At 50.7% G+C, this 20,018-nt stretch overlaps 1 protein-coding gene across 1 annotated transcript in view; it reads left to right on the forward strand.

The window, feature by feature from the left end:
* The window catches only part of PRICKLE3 (prickle planar cell polarity protein 3), a 129,647-nt gene that overhangs the window by 98,494 nt on the left and 11,135 nt on the right, over positions 1–20,018 (forward strand). The window contains exon 8 of the mRNA XM_086940158.1: positions 6,165–6,773. Within this exon, the coding sequence (XP_086796284.1) occupies positions 6,165–6,773 (609 nt within the window). The remainder of the gene's footprint in view (positions 1–6,164; positions 6,774–20,018) is intronic.

The following is a 20,018-nucleotide window of genomic DNA, read 5'->3' on the forward strand; positions in this document are numbered from 1 at the left end:
ATCCCATGTCCAGGTCATACATGCACCAGTGTTTATTTCGGCCCGGAGGCCGCAGCCAGACAAGTATATTTCCATGTTCAGTGAGAAGGGCGCCTTGGCGGAGGCCTCAATCACCAGAAGAGGTTGGGAGGGGGTGGATGTATCCAAAAGTGCACGTGTTGCACTTGTGTGCCTGATAGTATTGTTCCATGACGGGGCGCACCTGTTAGCGTTTCCCAGGAGACCCTTGGTTGCTTGCCTGCCCAGGTCAGGTTCACCAGCCACGTACGAAGATGTTTGAAGACGTGTGCAGTGAGAGGCAGGAAATATTGTTGAAGCGATTTCAGGAATTTCAGAAGAACGGGCATCTTTGCAATGACGGTCCTTCCTGCCCTACAGAGGGGTAAACGGATCCAGGATTAGACCTGCGCCTCAAGGCGTGTCATTGTCGCAATGGTTTTTCCATATCTCGTCAATGTCCCTGTCGATCCGTATGCCTTGGTATCGAACTGCTCCATCGGCCCATTGTATGGGGTCCTCTGGAATACAGTGGTCTGTCACAGATGTGAGCGGGAATATATGTCATTTAGACCAGTTTATGTGAATGCCAGCAAGGCCGCCTCACGGATCACTGGGGATACGTTGTCACGTGGGTCCTGCAACTTTAGGGTGACACCGTCTGCATACATGGAGACTAGAACACTTCCAGCGCTGAAGGCAATTTCACTTTGAGTGTGGTGCTGTCGCAGGCAGGCCACAACAGGCTCCATCGAAAAGGAGAAAAGGATAGGTGTGAGGGAGCAATCTTGTATGGTGCCCCTGGCGATAGGAAAAGGGGCTGTAATCTCGCCATTCATGCGCAACCTGGCGCATGGAAGGGTTCAAAGTAGTTTGATTAAGTCCATGAAACTGTGGCTTTAGCCCAGTCTTCCCAGCAGCTAAAAGTCCATGTGAAAGAATCAAGCGCCTTGGTGGCATCAAGCAAGAGGGGCCCGCCTCGAGTGGGGTTTATGGAGGGTAGGAGCACAAATAGAGTGCATAGATTATGGGATGTGTTTTGCCCAGGAACAAAGTCCGATTGGTCCGGGCGGGCGATGTCCGGCAAAGCAGCGTCAGACGAGTCGCAAGTAATTTAGCGAGAATTTTATTATCCACGTTGATCATTTAGAGAGGTTGATAGAAGTCACATTTGTTGGGAGGTTTCCAGGGGTTTCAGAATAGTGATGATCACCGCCTCACGCAGTGTGGGGGGGGGAATGCCCCAACCTCAGAGCCTCTTCATATGAGGGGCAAGAATGAGGGCGTATTCTGATTGGAGATCGGCAGTCGGGCCATCCAGTCCTGGTGCTTGGTCCCCAGGCATGCTCTGAATCCCCTGTACTAGGTCTTTGGCCAAGAATGGGACATTGATCTACTGCTGATGCGCGTGGTCGAGCCGAAGGAGTTGAATAGCGCCGGGCTGGCTCATGTGCAGTCTTGGCGATCTAGAGATCGGGGTTAACGTTCTGCATAATCTGCTTAAGGCTCTGGATCTGAGTGGGGATCGACTGGTCATCCAGTAGCTTAGTGTTATAGTCACTAACCCAGGGCGGGCGCAGCAGTTTGGCCAGCATCTGCACCCACCCTGCCCCCCTCCCTATATCACCAGGCTGTAGCGTCTTTGCAAAGATGGCGCATCTCTCCCAGAGCCGCCTCCTCATGGTGCCAAGCTTCTGCTTGATGGAGGCCAGAATGTCTGGATCCCCTGAGAGGAAGAAGGAAAGCTCATTGGCTTGAATAGCAGATTCAAGCTTAGTAGGTTGAGTCAGAATCCCTGTTAGCACCCCAGCCTGCTTGGCAATGCATGCACGATGAATATAGGTCTTAAAGGCCTCCCAAAGTGGAGACGCAGAGGACGCAGATTGTAAAGTGAGGGAAAAATATTCTCCAATCCTCGATCTGACCTCACCTCGAATAGTCGGGTCATGGAGAGCATTGGTGGGGAGTCGCCATGTGGAGGAGTGAGGCTGTGTATCGGGGATTTCAAGGAGAACGGGGAGTGATCTGCGTGTCCACGGGAGGTGCTCAGTGGACCCCGGCCAGGAACCACATCCGGAGTCGCCAGCCAGAGGTCAATTCTAGACCAGGTGTTGTGTGGCCCCTAAACAAGTGCCCTCCCTACCCAGGGGCCAGCGCGTCACCACAGCCCAATACGCCTGGGTCTTCTATGGTAAGACTCAGTTGAGCGGCCGCTCCAGGCTGTGATTGTCTTGCGTCGTTGGATGGGTCCGGATGAGGGTCAAGTATTTTGTTAAATTGCCTCCCAGTAAGACCGTCGCCGGCCCGCATTGGGAATGCAGAGCACGAGGTCTGTGGAGACGGTGGGGTCATCAATGTTAGACCCATAGACCACGACCAGCGTGAGAGGCCTGCTCATGAGTGTGCCATGTATGATCACATACCTACCCTGCTTGTCACACGTGGACGTGTTTATGCGCCACTGTAGCCCCTTCCAGATGACAATGGTATAGTTAGAATGTACAACGCCATGTGTCCCTGCGAACAAGCCGGTGCGAAGGTGGGTTTGAGAAACACTGGTGAGGTGCGATGTCTACCCAAGTAAGCGTGCACTCGCCGCGCCTTGCACTGACAGGGCCTCAGGGACAACTTCAAGAAGGCAGATTGGAGTCTCTTCAAGAGAAACCTGGGTGAAGCGCTGCTTCCTGGTCCTTTACACTGCAGTCAAGACATAGACCAAGTTGTTAACCACGTCACAGCCGCAGTCCACACTGCTATTGAATGTAGCGCTTCTCAAAAGAAACCCCAGAGCTGCTCCATCTATGATGGCCTGAAAGGCACCAAGCAGTGAGTAACTGACAAAACAAAGCACAAAGGCAGTGGCAGAAGTATCACACCCCTACAACACACTTAACAAAACTGCTGAACACACAAATAAACCAGCACGGATGCGAAAAATGGGAAGCTGCAACATCTAACCTGAAAGACTCCAACAACTCTCTCTGCAGAATGAGTCGATGTTTGAACCGAACCCACCAACACCAGCCAAGACTCACCCGACATGCAGCAACATAGACGAGGCCGACTTCTTTCTAAGACACTAGAGGCGTCCTTCAAGGCTGACCAGGCCAGAAACGGACAACAGAAGTAGGACAAGAACTCACCAAGCATCCCCTGGAGCACCCGCCAGAAGCTGTGACCAGTGAGGAATGCTCAGGAGATGAGGTGCTTAGTGTCGCAGGGTCTGGGGTCTGACCAGGTTTGGTGTGGAGGTGCCAGGGCAGGGTCAGGGGGTTCCTGGGCAGGGTCGGGGGTTCCAGGGAGGGTCAGGGGCTTCTGGGAATGGCCAGGGTGTCCGGTCCGGGTCTCGGGGCTGGGACAGTCGTGGGTACAGGCTCTTGAGTAATAAACTCCAGAGAAGGCAGTGGGGGTGGTCACAGTTCTGCTCCTGTGGTTGGAGCAGTGGGAAGACTCCACATTCTGACCCCACAGCTCCTTGATTTGACGTCCTCGTTAGTCTGACGGTAAAAGCAAATGTTGGCATGAATCACTTCTCCTACATTTCAAGAACAGGAACCACCGCTGGACACTGGCCAAGATTTCGGGTCAGAGGATGGATGTCTAGAAATGTAGAGTCTGCAGGTCCAGTTAATCAGTGTTCTAACCATTGCATGAAAGTAGGGAGATTCATTCCAGTTCCTGGTTCTGGCAGTTATTTCTGATTCGGATTACGTACCTGGCCACCCAGGAAAACACGCTGACGTGTCTGGGTGTACATTTCCGACACGTTTCAGCAGAGCACGCTCATTGTCTGCTTCCACCACGAAGCAGCAAGGGGGCTTTCTTATTTTCCCTTTCAGCTGAGAACAAAGAAAAAGCTCAATTTAAGGGGCTGTTAGCCCCCCTTTTGTTTGAGAATTACCTTGGCTGGCAGGCATCAGGGGCCTAATACTTGGACGCCAATGCAATGGAAGGAAACAAAGTTGCACAGCCTAGCACTCACTAGTACCTAAGAGAACCCATTGGAAGCAGGTTTCTAAAATGTGTTCAACCCCTCAAGGAAGGGATGTGCTTGCTTGGTAAGAAGGCCGGATGTATCTGTGTGTGTGTGTAATTACACAAATAACTATTTTAATGGCACTCATTCATGTTTTTAATCTTTTGCATCCCTGCTCCTCCTGATGCATATGTCAGCATGTACATCACGCAGAGATAATACATCGTACACACGTGTAAATCAATGTACAGGAAATGTTACAAAAGACAGGGAGGGTTATGAGGTGCAGGCGTCCCGTACCACCAATACTTGTTCATATTCTATGTTGAGTGCAGGGTCTGGAGAAACGTAAAGTGAGGTTTCAAAATGTAACGCAGTGATTGTGGCTGTCTGTACTAGAAAGACTTCATTACTTCCTAAAGGAGCCCCTCTTTGCAAACTTGGAAAACAACAGATTGAGAAAAAAGCAATAAGGGTCTAAAGCCATGACTTGCAGTTTGCATGCAGCTCCGTGAGGCTTGTAAATAGATCAGTGCGCTATATTAGAAGGATTGCAACCTATGGATTGCAAGTAACAAAAGGATGTGTCAAAAGCACTTACGGAGCGACATTAAATCCAAATCTGTGATCTGCCTGTCAACCAATGTGCTTTGAAGTAGGCACTTTAACTCTCAATTCTACTTTACGAGTCAAAACTGTGAGTGGACAAAACACAGAACTAGTCGGCTCGTGCTTTAACCACCAGAGTTATTTCATCGTTACTATAATCACCTAAAAATTGTTGGGCACACAAAGATCTCTGCAGTAGGTGTCTTAACCCTGTAGGACATATTAAATGCAGTCTGTTTGTGACCATAGCAGTAAGGTAGAACATATTTACTTTCATGTTTGTCCTCGTTGCAATTTCTTTGCAGCAGATTAAAAAAACAAGTGTAAGTTGAGTGGTAAACTCTGCTTTTCATGACTCCTTCTCTTCCCTCTGCCACACCTTGACCTCCAACTTATGTGTTCCCGGTGCAAATGTTTTCCAATTCCAGCTTTGGTTTCAACCCCCTGTAGATTGCCAGTCGAGACACCTTCTCTTCTCTCTACATATTTCCTCTCCTCACCCTATCCTCTTCCTTCCCTCCACATGTCCTCTCCTCACACTACCCTATCCATTCCCTCCACATTTCCTCACCGCACCACCCTCTACTTGCCCTCCATGGTTCCTTTTCTCACCACCCTCTACCGTCCCTTCACGTTTCCTCTCCTCACCACCCTCTACCTTCCCTCCACGTTTCCTCTCCTCGCCACCCTCTACCTTCCCTCCACGTTTCCTCACCTCACTCACCACCTTCTACCTTCCCTCCACGTTTCCTCACCACCCTCTCCATTCCCTCCACGTTTCCTCTCCTCACCACCCTCTACCTTTCCCTCCACGGTTCCTCTCCTCACCACCCTCTACCTTCCCTCCACGTTTCCTCACCACCCTCCACGGTTCCTCACCTCACCACCCTCTTCCTTCCCTCCACGTTTCCTCTCCTCTCTACCCTCTACCTTCCCTCCATGGTTCCTCAACTCACCAACCTCTACCTTCCCTCCACGGTTCCTCACCTCACCACCGTCTTCCTTCCCTCCACGTTTCCTCTCCTCTCTACCCTCTACCTTCCCTCCATGGTTCCTCAACTCACCACCCTCTACCATCCCTCCACGGTTCCTCTCCTCACCACCCTCTACCTTCCCTCCATGGTTCCTCACCACCATCTTCCTTCCCTCCACGTTTCCTCACCTCACCACCCTCTACCTTCCCTCCACGGTTCCTCACCTCACCACCCTCTTCCATCCCTCCACGGTTCCTCACCTCACCACCCTCTTCCATCCCTCCACGTTTCCTCTCCTCTCTACCCTCTACCTTCCCTCCATGGTTCCTCAACTCACCACCCTCTACCTTCCCTCCACGGTTCCTCTCCTCACCACCCTCTACCTTCCCTCCACGGTTCCTCACCACCATCTTCATTCCCTCCACATTTCCTCTCCTCACCATCCTCTTCCTTCCCTCCACGTTTCCTCACCTCACCACCCTCTACCTTCTCTCCACGGTTCCTCACCTCACCACCCTCTTCCTTCCCTCCACGTTTCCTCTCCTCTCTACCCTCTCCATTCCCTCCACGTTTCCTCACCTCACCAGCTCTCTACCTTCCCTCCACAGGCATTGACCACGGGCAGATGACCTACGAGGGCCAGCACTGGCATGCCACGGACCGCTGCTTCAGCTGCTCCCGCTGCCGAAAGCCTCTCCTGGGGAAGCCTTTCTTGCCCAAGCAGGGTCAGATCTTCTGTTCTCGGGCCTGCAGCCTTGGCGAGGACCCCAATGGCTCAGACTCCTGTGACTCTGCCTTCCAGAGTGCCCGCTCGAGGGACGTGCGGAGGAGTAGCCGGCAGCAGAGGGTCCACACGCAGCCTCTGTCGAAGGCCTCAGAAGACCGAGGTCCCTTGGGAACAGCCATGGGGTCCACCATGGCCCCTGCCTTGAGGACTCTGCACGAGGCCCCAGACGGGACCAGCCCAGACATCCCGGGGCAGGTGACCCAGGACCTTGGAGAGGTGCCAGACTGTGGACCCCACCCGGGACGGAGCCCACCTGTGCCCTACGAGGACTCCAGTGAGCTTTCGGACACCGGCTCGCAAGGCTCCCGGAGCACAGAACTACGGTGTCACCAGGGCAGGGTCCAGTGGCCGGAGAGCAGGCCAGCGCTGCTCCTACCAAGGGCCACCACCTCCCGGGGGACGTCCACCAGCCAGGAGCCGCCCATAGCAGGTAAGTCCAAAGCGTGACCCTTGGTGTGTGGGTGACTTTGAAGCTCCGACCCTGGGGTGTGCCCTGAAAGTGTGGGATGTGCTGTACAAGGAGCGATCTTGGAATATGATTGTTGTGAAATACTTGTGACGTGGCAGTGTGAGCTATTCCGACCTGCCCTGAGTGTTGATGGAGTCTCGTGCCACTTTTGGGGTGCGCTGCGTTTGTCCTGTTCTGCAGTCCATGACTGCGTGCCTCTGAGACGCTGAGAGCGCGGAAGACTTTGGATGTTCATCAAAGGTGCGTTCTTTGATCGCAGGGGCTCGAGCCCAGGTAAAGCCTCCGATCGTGCTGAAAGTCTGGGTGGAGCGCGCTCTTCACATGAGACCCCACCTACTCAAGCTGCGCAGAATTCAAAACATACCTTCCCTCCGGTTTTAAACCAGCACTTAAAAGATGCAAGGCAAACATTCGCTGAATTTAAAATGAGGGGTTTATTTTTTTACAGACCCGCTGGCTATATGCACATAATTAGGAGGCAAATATATGAAGGAAAAGTCTACAAACTGAGATTTGACTTTAAGAAATGACTATTCGTCTGTTACAAGTGTTTTTAGCCTTGGACAACCTCTGGTATTAGGAGCAGAACAAAGTCTCTGCCAGGGCCAACCTCCTTCTGCCCTGCTGGTCTGGCACCCAACCCCTACAATTGTCTTTTGGTATAAGGATTTTTAAATGATGCAACTACCACAGATGTGGAACGGTATCTTGCCACCCCAGGCATGGATGACCCCAAAGTGAGGGTGTTTCAATGGGGGATCGGTCTGTGCGGCTCCCGTTTCGTCCCTTGACGGTGTGCACTTACCTGTAGATCATACACGCTCCCTGAAAGCCGCGGTCTCGGTGGGTCCTGTTGATCTCGCTGGTGTTTTCTGGGTGGACCTCGCTTCTTGCTCATGGTGCCTCCAGGCTCTCTTCTACTTGTGCATTCTTGCTCTGGCCAGGTGGTGATCGGGGTCCTCATGTCTGGGCTCTTGCTGATGGGCTGTCACCCCTCGTGACGGTCAAGGACAGGATGGCCTTCATCAACCTTAGTGTGATGTGCTGGCCTTCACCTGAATCCACGTCATGACTCTTGTTCACCTGTCCGGTGTCACCTGGCCGTCAGTCGTACTGCACGTGACCCATGGAGACGCAGGTCTGCCTATGAGCTTGGGGGGTCCTCCGGAGGCCTCCACTGGTCTTTTGAGCTCAAGCGGTTGAAGCCTCCTCTCTGTGATGGTGATGTCCTCCACCTGCCTCCACGTCATGACTCTTGTTCACCTGTCCGGTGTCACCTGTCCGTCAGCCATACTGCACATGGCCCATGGAGACGCAGGTCTTCCCTGGAGCTAGAGGGCCCTCGGGCCCCCACTGGTCTTGAGGGCTCAAGCGGTTGAAGCTTCCTCTCTGTCCTTCACCTAAGGTTTGCTTTTATTGTTCAAGGATGATTAGACTGAGGGACCCACCGCTGAGGCAGGGGTCTCTGGGTCCAAGTGTAACTGAAAACAAAGCTTACCGACTCCGCTTACACGACAGCCCCGCTAATGCCACACCCCGTGTGACACTGCAGCTACGGTGAACTCTGTGGTGTGACAATGGAACCACTCGCACCCTCCACTGAGGTTCACAGACTTATTATAAACGTGCCGTCTCCAGAGCAGCAGATGCAATGTGTGATCTGCGTCCATAGCACGTGTAGACTTGGGACTTTGTTACAGTGAATATGTCTGTTCTATGTACAGTTGGTTTGAGAGGAAGAATTTATTCCCTGGGCTTTGCTTAAATATCCTCTTGTTAGGAGTTATACAATTCCCAGTTTTCATATCTTAATAAGTAGTCTGTATGTCATGGCCCTTTAGAGCGACCCTTGACCCTGCCAGCAGGTAGGTCGCCCCCCCAGCCGCCACACGGTCCTCCTGTGGCGCTGCCCCGCTAGTGCTCTCGCTGCTGCCTGAATAAGTCCTTCTCTGCCTGATCACTGTTGTCTTCCTGCGTTTTTTTCTGTGCCCTTGTGCCCCATCTCCCCCGTTTTTTGCATTCAGTGCCCCTGATCACTGTTGTCTCCCTTCGTTTCTCTGTGCCTCCCTGCCACCCTCCCCTGTTTCCCCTCCGTGCATTCTTTTCCTGCCCCTGCGGCCCGCCCCCGCTGTCCCATTCGCCACCCCGCTCCCGCCTCCCAGCTGCTCCTCCCTCCCACAGCCCCTCATATGGAGGCCAACAAAGCGGCCGCGTGCAGCGGGCGCACCGTTGGTGCACCAATGGCGTGTCAAAGGCAAGCCCGTCTGCGCCCATCGCGCTTGGACCACGCCCAACGCCAGAACCCCTGACCCCCGCCGCACCCAGAGTACCCGACAGATAGGACTCCACCACCCTCAACGCACTCAACACCGGACAACCACCCGCCTGCTACCGAGCCACCCCGAAACGAACCCACGGACCCTTCGCCTGCAAATTTACATGCCTTCGAACCTGCCCCCCGCCAACCAAACACATCAGCAACAACAACCTCAAGTGCATCCTCCTCAACACCCGCTCTGTCCACAAACACGCTGCGAACTCTGGGACCTCCTGAACACAACAGCACCCGATGTCGCCTTCTTCACGAAAACCTGGATGAAGGCTTCCTCTGCCCCCGACATCGCCATAGCCATCCCGGACGGCTACAAAATCACCCGGAAGGACTGCGTCCACCAAACCGGAGGAGGGATCGCCATTATCTACTGGAACACCATCAACATCACGACCAACATCGAAGACACACTCTCCACCGCCGAACACCTACACTTCCAGATTCACACCCTTAGAGGAACGCTCATCTACAGACCCCCGGGCCCGCGCACACAATTCAGAGAAACCATTGCCGACTTCCAGCCCGCACGCCCTAGCCTCACCAGAATACATCCTCCTAGGGGATCTGAACTTCCACCTGGAGAAAAACGACAACAGCACCTCCACCGTGCTCGACAACCTCGCCAACCTCGGACTCAAACAACTGGTGAACACCCCCACCCACCTCGCCGGCCACACGCTCTACCCCATCTTCTCCACCAGCAACCACGTCTCCTTCAGCCACTCCACCATACTACACTGGACCGACCACAGATGCATCCACTTCACCTTCGAAAAGAATACATCGCACCACTGCACACGACAAATCCCCCGCAGATGCTGGAGCAAAATCACCACAGACCAGCTCCTTTCATTACTAAACCAGAACCCGCCAGCCGACACCGCGAACACCAATGAAGTAGCCCAAAACCTCGCATCACCTACTGCGCCGACGACCTCGCCCCACTGAAGAACCCCCTAAAGCAAGACCGGCAACAGAAAAACATCATGGTTCACAGACGCCCTCAAAGAATCAAAGAAATCCTGCCGAACCCTCGAAAAAACCTGGCGCCCCGAACGGACAACGGACAACAGAAAACCTGACAGCCCTCAAGAACGCCACCCGCGAATACCTCCAGCTGATCCGCACCACCAAAAGGGCATCGTTCAAAGAGCGGCTAGACAACAACACCCACAACAGCAAGGAACTCTTCAGCATTGTCAAAGAGCTCTCCAACCCCAGCGCCAGCAACAGCAACATCACACCATCGCAAGACCTATGCAACTCCCTCTCCACATTCTTCCACTGCAAGATCACTGATATACACGACAGCTTCGGACCCCAGACTCCGCCTCCAGTCACCAAACCAACGACCCCCACCACCACCCTCAGCACCTGGACCCCCATCAGCACTGAAGACACCACCCACGTCATGAACACCATCCACTCCGGCACCCCCTCTGACCCATGCCCCCATCATATCTTCAACAAAGCCGACATCCTGATTGCACCCCACCTCCGGAACGTCATTAACAACTCCTTCCTGTCAGCCACCTTCCCTGAGAGCTGGAAGCACGCAGAAATCAACCCCCTTCCGAACAAACCCACAGCAGACCCCAAAGACCTCAAAAACTTCCGCCCCATTTCTCTTCTTCCCTTCCCGGCGAAAGTCATCGAGAAGACAGTCAATAAACAGCTGACTACATTCCTCGAGACAAACAACTCGCTCGACCTGTCCCAGTCCGGAATTCGAGCCAACCACAGCACCGAGACCGCCCTCATCGCAGCCACCGACGACATCAGGACCATGATGGACAACGGAGAAACAACCGCTCTCATCCTCCTTGCCCTCTCGGCAGCCTTTGATACCGTATGCCACCGCACCCTAATAACCCGTCTCTTCAACACTGGGATCCAAGGAAAGGCCCTGGTCTGGATCACCTCGTTCCTCTCCGGCAGAACCCAGAGAGTCTGCCTCCCTCCCTTCCACTCATCGGCCACCAAGATAATCAGCGGCATCCCCCAAGTCTCCTCGCTCATCCCAACCCTCTTCAATATCTACATGACCCCCCTCGCCGCCATCGCACGCAAACACAACATCAACATCATCTCCTACGCCGACTACACCCAGCTGATACTCTCTCTCACCAAAGACCCAGCCACCGCCAAAAACAACCTCCAGGAAGGAATGAAAGAAGTCGCAGAATGGATGAAGCTCAGCCACCTGAAGCTGAACTCAGACAAGACGGAAGTCCTCATCCTCGGACAATCCCCACCTACCTGGGACGACTCCTGGCGGCCCACGGCGCTGGGCTCCGCGCCGACACCCTCGGACCACGCTTGCAACCTGGGATTCATCCTGGACTCCTCCCTCTCAATGACCAAGCAAGTCAAGGCCGTCTCGTCCTCTTGCTTGAACACCCTGCGCATGCTCCGAAAAATCTTCAAGTGGATCCCCACCGAAACCAGAAAGACCGTCACCCAGGCCCTCGTCACCAGCCGACTGGACTACGGAAACACCCTATATGCAGGAACCACCGCCAAACTCCAGAAACGACTACAACGCATACAGAACGCCTCCGCACGACTCATCCTCGGCATCCATCGCCACAGCCACATATCCGCCCACCTGAGAAACCTGCACTGGCTCCATGTCAGCAAGAGGATCATGTTCAGGCTCCTCACACACGCCCACAAAGCGCTCCACGACATGGGCCCCGAATACCTCAACAACCGCCTCTCGTTCTACACTCCCACCCGCCAGCTCCGCTCCGCCAGCCTCGCCCTCGCCAGCGTCCCACGGATTCGCAGAACCACCACCGGAGGAAGATCGTTCTCCTACCTGGCTGCCAAGACGTGGAACTCCCTCTCCGCTCACCTACGACTAACCCAGGACCACCTCACCTTCAGGAAACACCTCAAGACCTGGCTATTCGAGCAGTTACAGCACCCCCCCCCCCTCCCCTCAGCGCCTTAAGACCCTCACGGGTGAGTAACGCGCTCTATAAATGCATTGATTGATTGAAACAGTTTAATTGGCCGCCTCATTTTGGGTGCACACGTGTTACTCCCTTAATCTCTAAAATAACACCCTCTCTTTTACCTGGCATGTTAAAAAGTTAATGCGCATTGCCTCACTTCTACGAAGGGATGAACTCCTCTCTAATCTGCATTTGTGGGAGTAAACCGCTTCAAGTTTTACATTATTTCTGGCCACTGAAATAAGGATTTCTTGTCTCTGATCCACTTGTTTTCTTAAAATAAATTGTCTCTTGGTAGAACAATCAGAATCGAAGCCAAAAATTGTCTTTGCGGTTCAACAGCAGTTTGATTAAATATTGGCAAGTAAACAGTATACAAAAATCAGTTCACTGAGACCTCATTAATTTGTGGTGGGGTGAAGGTAGGTAGCTGGAGAGTTCCCGGCAGATAGCGAATAACAAGCATTTACAATGCAACGGTCTCGCCTTTGCAAAAGTTAGAGCTATTGGCATTGTAAATGACAACATTTTTATGTATGTGTTGGTTTTGAAAACAGATAAATAAATGGCATTGTCATTTACAATGCCAATAGCTTAATCTCTCGCAAATTCGAGACCTATTGCATTTGCACACACACAAACAGCCACACACACACACACACACACAGAGCCACACACACACACACACACGCAGCCACACACACACACACACACAGAGACCACACACACACAGTGCCATCGGCTTCCGCAAAGCATATTTTACAATACTTTTATTTCCGTTTGACCACAGGAAGGGCCCTTCCCTGCCCTTGAATCCTGCCCCATAGCCACGCCGTGCTACCACGAGCCTACACACCATACATCAGTGTTACCACAGCCCTCATATGAAACGGTCCAGACAGACTCCCCTCCGAGCTCACTTACAAACCGCGAATAGACGGCAGCGAGCAGTTTATTCACCAGTTCCTTTTATGGACTCCCACAAAGCTCACATTCCCTTCATTCCTAAACCGAACTAGACCACGCCTCAACCCGCAGGTCGGTGCTGGAAGGGTCGCGTGCGTCTAATAAGCGCCTAATTCTCTCTAGGTGCGTAGGACGCAGCCCACCCGCACCTCGCCCCAGGCTACTACACATAGACATAGAACGCTTCCTGTTGCACGTATTTATTACCAACACGCAGCAGGGCATTTTATGCAAACAAATGAAAGCACGCTGCCTCTTGCGGGCAGATATCACGTTCTCTTAGCCAGGATAAACAACAACCGATCTCTTCCGATATCTACAAGCGATGCCTGGAGAGGCGAACTATTTCAAAGGAGCGACGCGGGGACAGGATCCCTGCTCAACACTCCCCAGCCTCATTCTATCTGTGCCACCAGTTTAAAACAACTTCATACGTCCATAGTGCCCCCACCCGCTCACGAACAGCGTAAGCAGGGGCGGGCAATCGACACTGCTCGTGTCGAAAAACATTCAACCGGTGGTTAAGGACTTCTTAAACTTTAATCGGAGATGCTCACAAACAACACTGCTTAAAGGTTAGCACAATGGAGCTGTGGGGGGAGGGAAGATGGGAGGGGAATAGCAATGGGAGGGGTATGGGAGGAGGGGGTTGAGAATCCAGCCTGTTTGGATGGGTGCAGAGAAGGGCTGAGGTGCGTTTTGACTCGCCGTCATTTTGGGATATTGTTAAAAGTTGGGGGTACTTTCATTGTCTTGTTCTTCCCTTGCTTTACGTCTCCAAAGAGGAGGGAATGAGGAACAAGTTGGTACATTGCACAGACCAAGAGGGAAAATGTGATCTTTTCAGTGGATAAACATGAGAAGCGTGTTCAGCCTGAAACGAACAAACTAACACGATGTGAGCGCTACACGGTGTGCAGACGGCAACGAGGAACACAATTTAGTCTGCGACGAGAAACACAATGTAACTGAGAGCAATCACAAACTTGAATACAACACATAAGCTCGCAATGCCCTGCTGCCAACAGGTTGCTAAGCCTGCATAGCTATATCCAACGGGACCCTTCAATAAGTGTCTTTTGTAGATCTGATCAGATCTGAAAGGAGTCTTGCATGCCAGAGTTTGATCACTACATAACTCCCCTACCGCTGGCCTCAATTCTTACAGTGCCTTGTACTCTGAAACAAGTACCGAATTGTTAGCACTTTATTTAGCAAGCTTCGGGAGGGTAGACCGACCGTCATTGCCATGTTATGTGATCCCGGGTAATAGATTCTCAGCTGGAGAGGGGCGCGCAGAAGAGCAGAGTCCGCCGCCATCATGGAAATCACACTTAAAGCACCTGGCTGAGATATAAAGTGTCACACCGTGGTTAGAAAAGCTGTCCGTCTGCCGCCGACGTCGGGTGTGTGCAGGTATACCCCAGGTGCCCACACCAGAGCTTCACCCGGACACACCGATGCGGCCTGTAGCGCAGCCGCAACACCCCCACAAGTACGGACTGCGACAGAGCTGGCCCGAGCCCCATCGCACAGCAGCAGCATGGGAAGCGGGCCCCGGGGATTAAGGGCAGTGGCTCTGAGTGGCCAGGTGGCAGCCGGCCAGCGCTGTGCCAATAGCAGCCTTGCACTGCTAGGGAGGCACCCGGCTGGATCCAGCCCCCGGGGACTGTCTGCAGCCCCACTGGGTGTGAGAGGGAGGCAGCATCTGCGGATGTAACAGTCCACTGCGAAGGCGGCGCCCGGCTGGATTCTGCCCCCAGGGCCCACCGGCAACCCACGAGGGTAGAGGGAGAGGTGCCTCTGCACAACAAAGGATCGCCCAGTGAGCAGGCTTGCGCTGCTAAGGTGCTGCCCGGCGGATTCAGCCCCCAGGGAGTGCCTGCAGCCCCACTGTGGAATGGGGAGTTGCTTACAACACATGGCTGTGCACCACGTAGAACGCGCTGCTCCTGCAAACACGTAGGCTTTGCATCAGCGGAAGATGCTTTACTAGGAAACCCGTGTGACATCCCGATACCCCGGCAAACACACACGATGTATGCTACCAGACGGCTATCACCCACCCACTGCTGTGCTCCTGAAAGGCAGCGTGAGCGTGGCATAACACAGGCTGTTGACAGGACAAGGAAACCCAAGTCATTTTGGTATAATAGCGGCACCGGCGCATTACTTTCAAAATGTTACAAGTAAAGCGCGGGTGCCGCGATTATACTAAAATGAAAGAAATAGATGTTTTTCTATTTATTTCATTTTAGTATGATCACGGCACCTGCGCTTTACTTGTAACATTTTAAAAGTAATGCGCGGGTGCCGCGATCATACTAAAAAAAAAAGAATTACTCTTCACAGCCCCGTCCCTTTCAGACTAGGTGCCCTGACTTCCTGCTGGGGTAAAAGGTTCCTTATCTTCTTTATGGGGCCATCTGCATCCATAAAGAAGATAAGAAACCTTTTACTTCAGCTGTAAGTCAAGGAACCCAGTCTGAAAAGGACGGGGCTTAGAGAGAAAGAAGAACGTCAGTAGGACCTCTTCTCCAATGGCTGGCCACCGTTTAGGAAGCCAGTCAATGGAAATGAGGGGCGGGGCTTAACCTTGCGAGTAGAAAATAACCTATATCATTATATCTCACCAGCTCGACTGCGCGTATGCGCAGTCTTTCGCAGGCCGAGACCTAGTAAATCTCGCCAGCTCTCCTGCGCATGTGCGCAGTCTTTCGCAGGCCGAGACCTAAAAAAGAGAACAGCAGCAGAGCGAGTACGCAGCCCTGTTTTACTCCGTTAGGGTCTGCAATCTTTGTAATTCTCACCACCACCTGAGTCCACATTTTAGTGTAAAACGCCGCCAGTAGGTATAAGAAGTCATTTGATTGGACCATAGAAGTCCGCAGTCCACCTCCTCGCTGGCAGACTTGAAAAAAATATACCACGTGCCTGAATCAGCGGCTTCATTCGTGATCTACTTTAATGCACACATGTGGTGGACGGTGGATTGCCCCGACCCCAGCCCGGCCTGTTCTTTTGAAATCCCTTGTGCACCTCTGATGGATACGCTATTGCCAGATTCCTCACCTTAGAATCCTCCCAGGAGCCAGCCCGGATCTGCTACCAAATATACTTTATTTCATGCTACTTTAAGGATTGTGACTAGTTAACAATCTTATCGTCATTAACAGCAATTCCCTCGAGGTAGCTGTTCGATACGAGGAATCAATGTGATTTCACTATGAACTTAAGTGACGGATGATTGCTGCCGCCCCTTCTAAACCTTAAGAGGTTAATCCAGAATTAAGACTCCCGGTTTTATGGTATTTCTTTTCTTAACATTTCCATCTATATTTAGCCATATTTACTTTTTGTCAGTATTTATCCATATATGTTTTGTGTTGTAATATGGTATTTTCCACATTTATTTAACTAATAAATGTGTGCTCAGGCTTTGACGCCTGTCGTATTTTAGCAAATTAAGCAGCCAAATATAACAGAACAGTACACCCACAGGTGAATACGGGCATTCGACTACAAATATGTTATTTAATGAAACCTCATCCTGTTTGTTAACTTGCCGTGCCATCGATCTGCTCAACTGTCAGCCTGGAATTAATGACAGACAGTATGGAAAGGCACTCAAAAGAAGTCACATTTTCAGAATTTTTCCATTTTTAGACCTAAATGCAGACAGGAAGCATATTGTTTTCGGTCTGTATTTATCTGTAAAAAACAGTAAAAATGGAACACTGGGAGCCCTATCCTAAATTAGTAAATACCCAGAAACCTATTCATATGTAATCTGAAGGGGATTCATTTTACTTCTAGTAAAAGCTTTACTTGCCGATTGATTGCCTCGAAATCGGCAAGTTAACGTGATGAACCCAGTTTCTAAACCTGCAATGCCAAAACCAATAGGTCTCGCCTATGCAAGAGCTATTGACTTGGCCAATATGTTTTAGCCATGAGGTACCCCAGAATGGCTCCTGGTCAGCATGGCTAAAGGTTTGTGGCATGAAGGAGAGGGCGTGGAGTTTCGTAGAGTGGCATAAAGTGTCATAAAGTAAAGTAGAGTGTCATTGAGTACAGTGGAATAGAGTGCAGTAGCATCGCGGAGTGGCGGCGAGTATGCATCATGTGATGGTACATCGCTATTACAGGCAACACTTTTTCAGCTGAAGGTCCCTTCACATTTGCACAGACAGACAGTTTTACTTCTAAAAACGATGCAGTGCGCAGAGGTTAAAGTGTGGAAACGGCGTTACTTAGTGTAATCATTTGTTTTGATCGTATTAAAATATTTGTTTCCAGAACACTTTTTTTTAAAAGTGCTTCATTTTTACTTTCCTAATTCTGATATATTCTTAAATACGTGCACTGTTCCTTTGCGGACATTTAAATGTTGTTGAATGCGAGAAAATGCCTTTCCTTTCACATCCTCAGATTGTCAAATAAAAACTCTCACTTAGAAGTTAGAGAAAGAAAAGTAAACCCCACGCACCCTCGGAAGACCACCTCAGACATTTGACCGCTGTCTTTGAATGCAGAGCAAAGGTGACCAAGAACCACATTTAAAGGCCTGTTTACAGCAAGCGAGCACTCGAAGAAGAATTTAAGGAGCAAGTCAGAGAGGTGGTAAACAGGCCGCGCTCCACGGGAGGGACAAAGAACCACATTTAAAGGCCTGTTTACAGCAAGCGAGCACTCGAAGAAGAATTTAAGGAGCAAGTCAGAGAGGTGGTAAACAGGCTCGCTCCACGGGAGGGACAAAGACCTGCTGGACAGCCTAAAACAGATAAAGGCAGCCAATAGAAAGCAAGCAAATGTGAGTTCCAAGCCACCAAGCCAATGGCAAGGAAAGGGGGGGAATGCATGACCAGGGAGGCTTTACTATTGTCCCCAAGAAGTTTTTAGGCTTGGACCTAAAAACGGTCTCAAACAAGCCCGACTACAGTTCTCTTTTATAGAATAGGTTGGGTCAGGATAGTAAGATAGTTAAGAGAGGGTGGTTTGAGTTTTCTCTAAGATAATAGATATAAGATATACAGATATAAGATGGTTGCATTGTGCCGCAGGGATCTTAACTCTTGGCCCCTTCACACATTTTATAATAGGTGCAAAACATGTTTCGGTTTCACTTTCTGCTATAGAGCACATTCCGGCACGTTTAAGTTTTGTGGAAAATCTTGACTGGTTACCAAACTTATGAAAAATTGCGATTGTCTACTTTAATGTTTTGTACTTTTTTACACTTCAAAATCTTCTTTGTCAAAGTGCCTAAACCTCCTTCCGGGCACTCTACCTACCAGGGTTAGTCGGCTTCCGATGACCGTCCAATCCAGGAATGTGCGGCTTGTTGAACATCAAAGTTTCTTGTAAAAGAAAAATACAACATTTGTTACCATATACATTCCAAGAAAACCCTCTCACAGGCTTGGCTTGGGGCCAGTCTTTAGGCGATGAAAACAATTTGATAAGTTCTTTGACACTTGATTCTCTTCCCAATTCGAGGCGAAGGATCTTCTCAGAACCTTCTCAGGGGTGCAGGTGATTCTTAAATTATGTCTTTATTCTTCAATAATCTTCGTTTTTCTTGCACTCACAAGTCAGCCAAACCTACCGCCCTTTGCCACCAGCCACGCGTCATATGTGGTCAGAAGACAGTGGGTCACTTCTTTATACGTTCATTTTTTTCAACGTCACCTTCATTAAAAGACGTTTTCTGCTTATTCCATTTTTACTAAAATGTTCTCTCAAATTTATTACTAAAGCGCAGATTGTTTTGGAGTAAAAATCCCTCGTAGTGGCCAATTTTCCCTCAGACTCACATGCGGAACTAACTCTTTTGATGTGTGTGGGGAATATTTCACTTCGAGAAAGTATTTTCTCTACGATAGATGTGTATTTGGAATAAATGAATCCTCTTTCTTGAATTCCTTCTCTTTCATCAGCCGGATGGATCATTGCGACTGCTGCGGTCTCATTTCTACACTTAGATGTGAGACTGTAAGCTCTTCCTCCCTGGAGTGTCTCCAGGAGACTATTGGAGGGAGTCTCTTAGATTGTGACCCAGCCTGGACTCCCCTTCACTGGTTATTAAATATGAAACTTGTCTCATCACTGAGGCAAGTTCTTCCAGAAGAGATGTCTGCTGTCGCCGCTCTCTTTTGACCCGGTTACCCGCTTTGAGGAGGAGGGGTGAGGAGGGCGCAGTGGGCTCCGCCTCCAGCAGTTTCCTCATATTTCTGAAGAGGTGAAAGCAGATAGGTTCCCTTTTAGATTTTACACCTAAGCAGAAAGCAAACAGTTAAAAGTTATTGATTACTGGATATACCTTTATCATTAAATATACAGAATAAACTACCTGTGACTGTAGGATGACATTATATAATGCCGCCCAGAATGTTGTGAAACAAGAGAGGATGAGGCGGCCGCCCTGTGTGATGTGTCATAACCTGGTGGTTATTGATACAAATCGTACGTCAGTTTTACAGGAGTACTTTATTCCGTATAATACTGGTTGCACAAATGCACATAAACTTCAAGTACAGATTGTTGCTATGAAAAACAGCACTTTTGTTTTTAACACCTCAGCGTTTGTGGTTAAACAGGGTGCGTCTGTTGTTACAATCGCACACTCGTTCCGCGCCCGGAAACACCACCAGGCTTTAGTTCAACCGAGCCACAGCCAGAATGTAGGTTGGACCGCGCCTTCTTTACAGAACCGAAAGGTCTGTTATGACCAGGAGGAAAATGTGCCTCATAAATGCCAAGTTATGAGTGAAGATTTGTACTTATTATTTTGCAATCTGTTTTTGTTACTTCTAATACCTCTTTACTTCTAATATTTATTTATTCTCATTTTTGTTTCTTCTTGTTCCTACGTCTGCCCTTGCATTTATTGTCCTTTCCCTTTTCTTCTGTCCTTTGTGTCCATTCCTCCTTCTTTGCAGGATGGTT

The sequence above is a fragment of the Lissotriton vulgaris genome, chromosome 10 (assembly GCF_964263255.1).
Source record: "Lissotriton vulgaris chromosome 10, aLisVul1.2, whole genome shotgun sequence".
NCBI classification, from domain to species: Eukaryota; Metazoa; Chordata; class Amphibia; order Caudata; family Salamandridae; genus Lissotriton; species Lissotriton vulgaris.